Below are 12,738 nucleotides of genomic sequence, written 5' to 3'. Positions count from 1 at the left end.
ATTAGATAGGATTATTTTCAGCTCTCTCAATTTGTTGAAATATTAACCTTAACTTTAAGACAAAATACTTAGTTTTTATTTACATAATTAACCAGTTCAGATCGTTTTAATTTTTCAAACTGTGGTTACACGTAGCTATAATAAAATGAGGTGAGTGGGTGTTTTTTTTACCTATTTTAGGTTGAAACCCATGGTATTATCCCTTTGTTTAAATATGTAAAGTGGTCTGCTAATTATAATTTAACTTTATTTCTAAAACAGTACTTTGGTTTTGACTGTAAACTATTTTTAATTTGAATTTAATAAGGTCTTAACAGAATGAAACATTAATGGCACATTCTTCCTTATCTCATATTCTTTTTTAGGCTTGATCAACCCCGAATAACCAAAGATGTCATTTGTTTTCATGCTGAAGATTTCTTAGAAGTAGTTCAACGAATGCAGTTAGATTTACATGAACCTCCACTATCCCAGGTATATTTTAAATCATTATTATCTTCAATTGAATTTTTATTGTGAAAAAGACTTATTGCTATTCCTTGTTTCTTTTTTTAGTGTGTCCAGTGGGTTGATGATGCAAAACTTAATCAACTGAGGAGAGAAGGCATTCGATATGCCAGGATTCAGCTGTATGATAATGACATTTATTTTATTCCAAGGAATGTTGTTCATCAGTTCAAGACAGTTTCAGCTGTATGTAGTTTAGCATGGCACGTTCGGCTCAAGTTATATCACTCAGAGGAGGACACTGCTCAGAATACAGATGCTCATGAAATGGGCACATCACCAGATTCTACATCATCAGTTCTTGGGCCTCACAGTGATGATAGGATTTGTGCTGTAAGCAAAACCTCTTTGGATTCTATTTTTTCAGACACACTTCATTCTAAATATGAAGTACAGCAGATTAAACATGAACCTGTTGCATCTGTAAGAATCAATGAAGAATCTGTGAATGTTTATGTTTCTGAAGAAACTAGAACACCGAATAATATGGATGGCAAGAATATTAAAGCAAAATTGGATCATGTTCAATTTACAGAATTTAAGATTGAAGTGGACTCCAAATTTGAAAATAGCAACAAAGATTTAAAGGAGGAATTGTGCCCTGAAAGTCTCTTAAGTCTAGTTCATACAAGGCAACATAGTTCAGTACATTCACATCAAAACAGAAAAGATGATGACATTTTGTGCTAAATATGTACATACCATTTAAAATCTTTTTTAAAAAAACAACTTAATAATGTAATAAAGATTCATGAATTATGAAAGCAAGCCAAGGACTTGCTCTCAAGTCTGTTACAAAATATAGTTTATGTAGCTTTGTAACATTCCTCAGTGCCTGTCCATAACTGTGAAGTATCAAAGCACTTAGGGCCAGATGCACTGTAAACATTGCAGGTTTAAACAAATGGAGTCCTTAAAAAGTCATTTGCGTTGGAGTTGTAGGTTTTAGAATAGAGCTGACATTAACATATATATATATATATTTTGTAATATGAGCCAGAATTCTCTTTCAACAATTTAAGGCTTTTCCATAGAGCTTATTTATACCAATTTTTTTTTCATTTTAAATGTGTCAGCACTGTAGTGTAAATAGCTTTAAAAAAATTTTTAGTGTGATTTATATTGAAATGTGAGCCACTTAATAAAGGTTCATAATAAATATGTTTTCTGTCGGGTGTGCAAAAGACAAACTGATAATTCAGTTAAATCATTTATTTAATCATGTGTCTGCTGGTGTATCCATTTAGAATGGTAAAGGAGTGCAAATGTACATATTCAAATCTAGTGAATATTTAAATCCCCACATTGTATAAGCATTTTTAAAACCAAGATTCAGTTATGAAAGCATATTTATATGTGTGTGTATGTATGGGAATATATATATATCATTTTAATAACTTCTTAAATTGCTGAATAAGATGAATATGTGAAACTGTAGCCCTACTCCCAGGAATTCATTTTAAAATATTTATATTCAACATTAAGAAAGCAGTTTAGGTAACAGAAATAATTTTGTAAAGTTGGGCAAAACAAGTCTGTTAGTGATATCTAACCCTTCTAATTAATGAAGTTTTGTGGCCAGATTACATAACCCTAACATAAATTTTATTTGTAGAGTATGGAATGATGAGTTGAGATGATTTTCTTAATAGTCACCTTTGCTATAACTAACAGTAGTTGAGTAAAAAATATTTACAGAAAGTTTAATTGTGGCAGTTGAAATCCTTTTACATTTTTCTTGCAAAGCAGGTAGAAAATATGGCAAATATAAAATCTTAAAATAAGGACACGACTCATACAGAGGTGTAACTAATAAAATGTGTTCTCTCTTCTTTCTAAGGATCCCTCTGCCTACCCTATCAAGGTAAATAAATTAGAGTACAGCTAACCCTTGAATTAACGTAGTTTTGAATTGCACAGGTCAGTTGACAAAATTCTGTGTGTAAGTGGATCCATGCAGTTCAAACTCTTGTTCAAGGATCAACTGCATTTCTTTTTCAAAAGAAGCTCTAGAAAGTAAAATTGGGGTAGGAAACAGGATTGCCAGTGCCTAGCTAAAGATTATTAAAATAATTGTCTTCTGTGATGGATTTCAGCAACTCTGCTTATTACAAATCTGTTTTTTTGTCTTTGTTATTTTTCTGGGCTTATACTTTGGTTGATGACTTTCAACTGGGGTTCTTTGTGCTGCCATTTGGGCTAGAGTTGCCATTCTCATTTTAGTGGTTTCTGCCCCAGCCTCATTTGTGATACCCATAAAACTGCTTATTTTTCTGGTTAGGAAGAAGCCATTTAGAAAGAGGGATTTCATCAGAAAAATATAAACTGTAGCAATTATATCATTTCTGGCCCCTACTTGAAAAGAGTAGGCAAATATTGTTGGAAATCTCAATGGTTTGTGGGAAATCAATATATTTTCAACATAGGAATTTTCATGGAATAAGGAAGGTATAAATCATGATAATGTAAATAAGGACTTTCTTTAATATCTTACTGTCTTATCCTACCCCTCACTTTAATCTTCTCTTAAAGCTAAATTTCTGTATTTGCACCCACCATTTCGGGAGACAAAAGTTCATAACAAACCAGTATTGAGAAATAGGGGATATTTTTCTGGTTTTAATTGAAGGGTAATATATTTAACAGGATTTTAGTTCCAATTTTCAGTAGCATACACATAGATATATAAGATTATACTATAATAAAATATCTTGGGTATCCCTCCAAAATATATGAGCCTTAATTAAACGTTTATTTTTTTAAAATATACTTTTGATTTCAGAGAGGAAGGGTTAGGGAGATAGATATCAATGATGAGAGAGAATTACTGATTGGCTGACTCCTACATACCTCCTCCTGGGGATCTAGCCAGCAACCCAGGCATGTACCCTGCCCAGGAATCAAACCGAGACCTCCTGGTTCATAGGTTGACGCTCAACCACTGACCCACACTGGCTGGGCCTTAATGAAACTTTTAATTTAAAGGTATATCTAACAAAACAGTGGTTTCCTTTTATTTCCTATATAGCCTAAAGTCAAACTTCTCCATCTTTTGAAAATGTTTTGTAAAATACATCTCTGTGGATGTGAAATATAAATCAATTTCAAATTCAGATTTCAGGATATAGCCTTGTTACATTGAATAATGCTTAAAGTTCCTTGTCCTATGGATTATGATTTTAAAATCCTCTTGAGATTCAGTCAGAATTTTTTGACTACTTTTGTTACAATTTCTATTTCAATATTGCAGTGTATCGATGGTTTCCTAGTTAGTACATTCCAGTTCTTTATCTGAACACACTTTTTTTGCTGTTACTTCAAATTTCTTGGACCAGATCAATAACACATTTAAGATACAGCTTCTATAATGATCTTATACTATAAAGAATAAACAGTTATATAAATTATTAAATTGATATATAGATCGTTAGAAAAAAGCTAAAGTACCTCAGTGGTATCTATGGCAGTGCTTTTTTTAAAAATTACTTTTGTTTATACCCTTTTAACTAAGTAATACATATTTCATACTCAGGTTAGCTGGTTAGCTAGCGAAAGAATTAAGCATTTGTGATAATTAGTTGAAAACTTTACAAAAGCCATATTCATTATCTTTCTTGTCACTAGGGCTGTTGACCTTCAATAAAGATTAGGTTAATCTAGCACATTCTATGTGTGTGTGTGCATGTGTGTAAGATTATGGAAATACTTATGTTTGCTTCCACATATATTCATTTTCAGTTCACTCTATAACTTTGGGTGGTGGATCTTGGAAGGTAGGAAAGATTTTATTTCTTGGGTTAAATCTTCAAAGTATTTCATTGGTGTTCCCAAGTGTAACAGTTTTTTTTCCTCAAACACACATGGCAGGTGAGATCATTTTTGTAAATAATAGGTTAGCACTATTTTGGTAAATTGCATTCAGTTGTGTTTTTTTTTTTTACAAGTTCACTGTCATGTAAAGCAAGTATCTCAAAATTCATTTTACATTTAGCAAAGGTGCAAGATTTATTTTTGGAGTTTGAGAGGATTTTCCTTGTCTTCCACCTTTCAATAAATATTAAAATTGATAACCATAATCTTTTTACCTTTGTTTTTGTAATTATTTTTTACATTTGATTTTAATTTTCATCTCGTTGTCTAAAAGTTCTTGTTTCTCTGTCTTCAACAGAAGCCATAAGGTCTAGAAAGTGATTCCAATATGGAAGGTTTTTTTCCTCTTAAGTGATTACCGTAAGTTAATTTAGGCCAACAGAAAATATTGAGGATTATCTTAAATCCTCTAAACTACTTAGGTATGGGTGCTGGGATGGCATGGTAAATTACTTCCCTTCCCTCTAGACATGACTATTTCAATCTCAGGAGGGGAGGACAAAAGTCCCATTGTTTTCTAAATACTTTTAAACTGATAAAACTGGTCTAACAGTTCTTAATCTTTCTTCCACCTGATATAACTGCTTTGATATATAAACAAAATTTTACTGGTTTTAGAATTTGTTGTCTATTTCATGGAAGAGTTATATTTGGTGTATTTTGCAGAGACAGTATAACTCTGGTAGATAGTTAAGTGGACAACTTAGGAGAGGTATACATTCCTTTATCTCTGCTCTGGTTTTTCTGTTCTTCCTCTAACCTACTGCATACTACAGATGGAAATGATCACTTTTTAGAACAGGGGTGGGGAACATCCAGCCCTCGGGCGGCTGTATAAGCCCTCGAAATCATTTGGTCTGGCCCTCCTAATGCATTAGGAATTAATTAAATGGTTGACCAAATATAGCAGCTAATTTTTTAAGTTGATTATTTTGTATGGCCTAAGAATGATGTTATAAATATCCACATGGCCCTCGGCAGAAAAAAGGTTCTCCACCCCTGTTTTAGAATGTCAAGCACAAGGAGCTGAAAAGCAGAGATTTCTTTCTAAGTTTATAGACATTATATATCACTAGAGGCCCAGTGCACGAAATTCGTGTATGGGGGTGGGGGGTTGTCCCTCAGCCCAGCCTGCACCCTCTCCAATCTGGGACCCCTCGAGGGATGTCCGACTGTCCGACTAAACGGGCAGTCAGACATCCCTCTCACAATCCAGGACTGCTGGCTCCCAACTGCTCGCCTGCCTGCCTTCCTGATTGCCCCTAACTGCTTCTGCCTGCCAGCCTGATCACCTCCTAACCACTCCCTTGCCAGCCTGATTGATGCCTAACTGCTCCCTGCCAGCCTGATTGCTCCTAATAGCCCTCCCCTGCAGGCCTGGTCGCCCCCAACTTCCTTCCTCTGCTGGCCTGGTCACCCCTAACTGCCCTCCCCTGCTGGCCTGATCGCCCACAACTGCCCTCCCCTGCTGGCCTGATCTCTCCCAAGTGCCCTATCCTGCTGGCCATCTTGTGGCGGCCATCTTGTGTCCACATGGGCGCAGCCATCTTTGACCACCTGGGGGCAGCCATCTTGTGTGTGGGAGTGATGGTCAATTTGCATATTAGTCTTTTATTAAATAGAATAGAGGTCTGGTGCATGGGTGGCGGCCAGCTGGTTTGCCCTGAAGGGTGTCCCGGATCAGGGTGGGGGAATCCCTTGGGGCATGGGGTGGCCTGGGTGAGGGGCCTGTGGTGGTTTGCAGGCCGGCCACACCCCCAGGCGACCCAAGCAGAGGCCCTGGTATCTGGGACTTATTTATCGTCTATAATTGAAACTTTGTAGTCTTGAGTGGAGGCCAGGGCAGGCCAGGGTGGGTGGAAAGCTTGGCTTCCTCCATCGCCGGGGAAACCCAAGCCTCCTGCTCGCTCCATGGCCGCAGCCATTTTTGTTGGGATTTATTTATCTTCTATAATTGAAACTTTGTAGCCTTGAGCTGAGGCCTGGGCCGGCCAGGGTGTGCAGGAAGCTTGGCTTCCTCCATTGCCAGGGAAACCCAAGCCTCCTGTTTGCTCCGTGGCCACAGCCATCTTGGTTGGGTCAATTTGCATACTCGCTCCTGATTGGCTGGTGGGCGTGGTGGTATGGGTGTAGTGGAGGTATGGTCAATTTGCATTATTATTCTTTTATTAGATAGGATATATATTGGGAGGACAGGGAAAGGAGAGGAAAACATTTTGCATTTCAGTTAATCTTCCTTTCCAGGACTTCAGAGCCAATCAGGGAATGTGAATGAGCTGAGAACAAAATGTGGGGGAAACAGAATTTACGTTAACTAGAAATTAAAAATAAAATGTACTAGCCCCTGGCTAGTTTTGCTCAGTGGTTAGAGTGTTGGCACACTAACTCAAGAGTTGAGGGTTTGATTCCCAGTCAAGGACATATGCTTAGGTTGTGGGTTCATTCCCTGCCCCCGGTTGGGGCTAGTGTGGGAGGCAACTAATTGATGTATCTCTCACATCTCGATATTTCTCTCTCTCTCTCTTTACTTCCACCCTTTCACTCTCTAAAAGAATCAATGGAAAAAATATCCTTGGGTGAGGATTAAAATAAATACATAAAATAAAATGTATTAGTTGTATGTTTTATTGCTATTATCTGCCTTCCAAGAACTGCATTTTTAAAATAAGACATTCTATACTTTTTCAAATTTAGAATTTATGCATCCATGTTTTTAAAATGTCTTTACACTTTTCTATAAAGTTCATTGCTATTATACTATTGAAGACTACTAAGTATACAGACTCCCAGTCAAATCAATATAGTTGCAAATACTTTGAGTAATACAGTGTTTATAATTTTATTTGGGCAGTTTGATCTGCCCCTCAAGCTTGCATTTATTTATTTATTTATTTATTTATTTTTATATTATCTATCTATCTATCTATCTATCCATCCATCCATCCATCCTCACCCAAGGATATTTTCCCATTGATTTTCAGAAAGAGTGGAAGAGAGAGGGAAAGACAGAAATATCAATGTGAAAGAAACACATTGATTGGTTGCCTCCTGCATGCACCCTGACCAGAGCCAAGGCCAGGGAAGAGCCTGTAACCGAGAGAGAGGTACAGGCCCTTGACTGGAATTGAACCCGAGACCCTTTGGTCCACAGGCCAATGCTCTATCCACTGAGCCAAACCGGCGAGGCTGCCCCTCAAGTTTTTATTTGAAATTTTTATATGAAAAGTCTCAGGTCTGTCATCTTTAAAAAAAAACTTCTCACCCTGACAGGTGTGGCACAGTTGGTTGAGTGTCATCCCATGCACCAAGAGGTCGCTGGTTCAATTCTGGGTAAGAGCACATGCCCTGGTTGCAGGCTTGATCCCCAGTTGGGGGTGTCATACTCATGGATGTTTCTCACATTGATGTTTCTCTCTCCCTCTCCCTTCCTCTCTAAAATCAATAAAAAAAAAACACCTCTTTTGTTTGGCTTTTGTTTATGTTCCTGTTCCATCTCTATTCCTGATTGATAGTTTTTGAAAATCTGTCTGCCTTTACTTCTTCCTCATATCACTACAATTGCAGTCCTCAAATTTAATCACTCAGCTGAAACGGACACCATTTGCCAAATGCAGTAGCTGCATTTTTGTTTTTCTTTTTTAATCCTCACCTGAGGAGAGAGAGGATATTTTTTTCCATTGATTTAGAGAGTGGAAAGGAGCGGGGAGTGAATGGGGATAAAAAGAGAGAAACATGGATGTGAGAAACATTGATTGGTTGCCTCCCACATGCAGCCTGACCCAGGGTGGGTATCAAACTTGCAACCCAGGTAGGTGCCCTTGACCAGGAATCGAACCAGAGACCATCCAGTATGCAGGCTGATACTCTAACCACTAAGCTTGTCAACTAGGGTAGTGGCTGAATTTCTAAATTCTGTTTAACCCTTGCGACACTTATCAGTCATTTGCTCCTTAAAACTCTGTATGACCCATCTGTTTTGTTCTTTCTGTTTCTTTGGATGGCTTCTTTAGCCTCTCCATTATTTAAGCTAGTCTCGATGATTATTTCCCTTAGGTCTCTACACTGGGTCCTTGACTGTCTTCATGACTTTACTTAGCATTGGTTCTCACTTAAGTTCTAATAAACCTTGTAATCAAATCCAACTCCTCTCTTGCCCCCAAGCATTAGCTGTTCCTTTTTCTAATATGGAGAACACACTCATCTCATAGTAATCTGATTTCTCTAGCATTTCCTCTGTACAATGCATTATGAGATTTTCTTGAGTTGACTCCACAAATGTTTATTATTGGTCTATTCTTGTTATAGATATTCAGAATGATTGTAGATGTTCATCTCATCTGGACTTTTAAGGTGGCCTAAAATGCTGCTTGCAGTCTTCAGCCCCTATCCCCATTCCAATCCATTCCTTGAAACAAAATTATAGTTGACATATATTAATTTCGGGTGTAAAACATACTGATTTAACATTTATATACTTTACGAATTGGTCTAGTAACCATCTGTCACCTCAATCCATTCTTTATGTTACCACTAAACTTCCTAAGATATGATTATTATACTTCTGCTTAGAAATATTCAGTAGCTCCTTTCCTGAAGAATGAAGGCCAGATGCTCAGCATAGCTCTGAAGAGCCTTCATGATATGGCCCTTCCTTTCCAGCCTCATCTACTACAATCTCTTACATTTGATGTACCTAATTTTCAGCTTTAACAGATGGCAGTACTTTTAAAATTATTGGTCTTTGCTGGGGGAAATCTCTGCCTGGAATACAACATAGGGAAATCTCTTTTTTTTAAAATTCCAGTTAAATATCTGTGTGTCTTTTACTGATCTCATCTTCAACTGTACCACTCTCCCACAACTGGTATTGAACTAATTCTTTTCTCTGTTTCTTGTGCCTCTTTATTCACATCATTTAATACATGTATTAGTTATGTACATGTTGGGCTCTAGCTAAACCATGAGCTAGATTTAGGAATTTATTTTTCTTTTTTTTATATATTTTATTTCTTTATTGATTAAGGTATCACATATTTGTCCTCATCCCCCCATTCCCATCCCACACCCCTCCCCACACATGCCCCCACCCTCCTGTTGTCCTTAACCGCTGGTTAGGCTCATATGCTTGCACACAAGTCCTTTGGTTGATCTCTCCCCTTTACCCCCACCCTTCCCTACCCTCCCTCTGAGGCCCGACAGTCTGATCGATGCCTCCTTGTTTCTGGGTCTGTTCTTGTTCATCAGTCTATGTTGTTGATTATTTCCCCTAGATGAGTGAGATCATGTGCTATTAGAAATACACTTATAAGAACCGAAAATGAGACAAGCAATAATGGTTATGGTGACAGGCAAATGAATCAGTCTGTAGTGAGTTTCTTTCTGGGCCAACAGTTCTTTTGAGACCCAATTTCAATGTCCAACAGTTCCTTATGTGTACATGTCAGCACTGACATTACAGTTGTGGATGGTGTTAGGAATTTTCTTTACATCCCTTTGTATTCCCAACACCTAATATATAGCACACTTGGTGTTTAATAAATATTTCAAGGAACAAAAGTTAAACCCTAATTTTATTGGGGGTGGGAAAAACAAATTATGTAGGTTTCTATAATTTAAAAAGTCTATTTCTAACATTAATTCATAATGTAATTCTAGAATTGCAACAGAAGGAAAAGTAGAGAAAATTTGATCAGCAGATACTATAAAGAAACTAAATTTCTATTTTGTACTTACTGCATACTTATAGGTAAAGTTTAAGAAGATAGCTATTTGCTATCTAGTCCTAGTGGGCAGAGTGGAGATAGTAAATAATTGTATTGATAATTAAGCTTATAAAATTTACCCAACTCTTATTTCCTTCAACTAGAGATAACACTGAAAATTATTACAAATTAAGGTTTAAATTTATATCTAAAATGACTAAATGGCAAATATGTAAGAAGCACCTTAATATTTCATAACCTGAAGCAGAATTTAACTATTCCTGAGTTTTACTTGGCAAGATAAAATCTGGTTAACAGGTATTCTGAATAAGCTTGTGTGGTTCACCATACTGATATAAGTGAACAGAAGTTGGAAATATTGAAGCAAGATAACATGCAGTAGTTGTTTTAGTCTACAGTATCTATTCTGTTGCAGGAGTGGAACAAGAATATAAAGGTGGCACATTTTCACAAGCAAACTTCTGTAAAACCGTTTTACTGGGATATTATGCTGAGGACATTTGTAGCAGTACAGCTGTGAGTCATTTAAGGGTAATGATACACTTGTATAATGTTGAGAAATTACTTCACTTAGTCTGCATGTAAAGGGGGTAATACTCTGTTAATAGGTGGTGAAAATTAAATGACAGAACATGCCAAATGCTTACTTAGCCCATTCATTGCTTGGCATATCATAAACACTACAAATGATCCTGGAAATAACAAATTTGTTCTCTCAGATTTTGGGCGTCTGGGAAGAAAAAGTTTCCTCAAGGGTATGGTGGAGGTAGGTATACATTAAAAACAAACTTCCTACTTCATTATTTGCCCAGAGCTGGAAATACAAAATCATGTTTTGCCACAGACTGCCATTTCCTGGTATAAGTGCATTACAAATTTGTTTGAGTAGATGATAGTGATAATTTGCTTTGTGGTATAAGATTACCAGTATGATTTAGCTCTGTGGTCAGCAAACTGCGGCTCGCGAGCCAAATGCGGCTCTTTGGCCCCTTGAGTGTGGCTCTTCCACAAAATACCACGGCCTGGGCAAGTCTATTTTGAAGAATTGGCGTTAGAAGAAGTTGAAGTTTAAAAAATTTGGCTCTCAAAAGAAATTTCAATTGTTGTACTGTTGATATTTGGCTGTGTTGACTAATGAGTTTGCTGACCACTGATTTAGCTGATTTGAATACAGAACAAGCAAAATGAGAATAAAACAGGGTTACTAGTAGGTAGGTACCTTTTTTTTTTTTAAATATAATTGATTTTTTACAGAGAGGAAGAGAGAGGGATAGAGAGTTAGAAACATCTATCAGCTACCTCCTGCACAACCCCCACTGGGGATGTGCCCGCAACCAAGGTACATGCTCTTGACCAGAATCGAACCTGGGACCCTTGAGTCTGCAGGCCGATGCTCTATCCACTGAGCCAAACCAGTTAGGGCAGGTCATAAAAGATTTTAATCAAGTGTTATCTTTATCTAGCATTTGAAACCTATTTGTGGAAACAGCATTTGGAGTTAAATGTCTCCCTTTATCAAGGACCATGGGCTGATTGCATTTATCTTTAGTTTTTTCATCATTATAATGTGTGTTTTTTTCTTCTTGGTTCTAACATTCTATAATTCCTGTGTACCTTTACTGTCTATGTCATGAATTATAGGGATAACAATAATACTTTAAAGAAGAGTGTTTTCTTTTTTTATTTTTGTTCTTTAGAGAGAGGAAGGGAGAAACATTGATCTGTTGCCTCCTGCACACACCCCGACTGCAACCTGGGTATGTGCCCTGACCAGGAACTGAACCTGCTACCTTTTGGTGTATGGGACGACCAACCGAGCCACACCGGCCAAGGCAGGAAACTCCTTTGGTAATTTGTGTCTTGTTTTGTAATATAATAATAAAAGGACTTTGATTTGTAAGATAAATAACTATAGAAAGCTTTAGATCTCTATTTACTAAGTGTCTATCTCTCCATTTGCTATTTTCTAGTTTTCATAATTTCAAGACTTGTAACAAGTTATTTGTTTACAAGTTGCTTTTACTTAGAATTTTGGACAAATATTTTGCCCAGACCAGATTAAATTATTTCTGGTCCATGCTGACCTGCTAAATAATGGCTTCACTAAGAATCTTTCATTTTTCAAGTTTTTTTCTTAAGGCAGAATATTATTTTTATAAACACTGTTAATACCAATAAACATCTCTGTGTTATATAGGAGGTATCCTATAACTAAAAACAAATGTATGAAGGAATTTTTCTGCAATACTAATTGTTTATGTATTATTTCATTAGTTTTGCTTTTTCCATCTGTGAGCATAATTAAAAAAAAATAGTTATTGATTTCAGAGATGAAGGGAGAGGGAGAAAGAGAAACATCAGTGATGAGAGAGAATCCATTGATCAGCTGCCTCCTGCTTGCCCCCAACTGGGACTGAGCCGGAAAACTGGGCATGTGCCCTGACCAGGAATCTAACTGACCTCCTGAGTTGATACTCAACCACTGAGCAACACCGGCTGGGCAATATCTATCTTTTATGTCTTTCAGTACTTAATTACTAAGGCTGTGAACTTGTGATTTCTAATAAGAAATATAGCTGGTCCAGCCGGTGTGGCTCAGTGGCTGAGTGTCCCAGGAACCAAGACATCAAGGTTCGAT

At 37.0% G+C, this 12,738-nt stretch overlaps 1 protein-coding gene across 2 annotated transcripts in view; it reads left to right on the top strand.

Annotated features, from left to right (window-relative positions):
- Positions 1–2,593, top strand: part of RSBN1L (round spermatid basic protein 1 like) — a 57,639-nt gene extending 55,046 nt beyond the window's left edge. Inside the window, exons 7-9 of one of the 2 annotated variants that reach the window (XM_054725939.1) lie at positions 366–474; positions 556–840; positions 2,348–2,593. In XM_054725939.1, coding sequence (XP_054581914.1) covers positions 366–474; positions 556–840; positions 2,348–2,395 — 442 coding nt within the window. In that variant the 3' untranslated portion in view covers positions 2,396–2,593. Of the gene's footprint in view, positions 1–365; positions 475–555 lie in introns of both variants that reach the window. The other variant, XM_008149706.3, reaches the window with a different exon arrangement.
- The last annotated feature ends 10,145 nt before the right edge of the window (positions 2,594–12,738 follow it).

This window comes from Eptesicus fuscus, chromosome 14 (assembly GCF_027574615.1).
Source record: "Eptesicus fuscus isolate TK198812 chromosome 14, DD_ASM_mEF_20220401, whole genome shotgun sequence".
Taxonomy (NCBI): domain Eukaryota; kingdom Metazoa; phylum Chordata; class Mammalia; order Chiroptera; family Vespertilionidae; genus Eptesicus; species Eptesicus fuscus.
The sequence above is the reverse complement of the archived record's forward strand: the minus strand, read 5'-3'. Positions and strand labels throughout refer to the sequence as shown.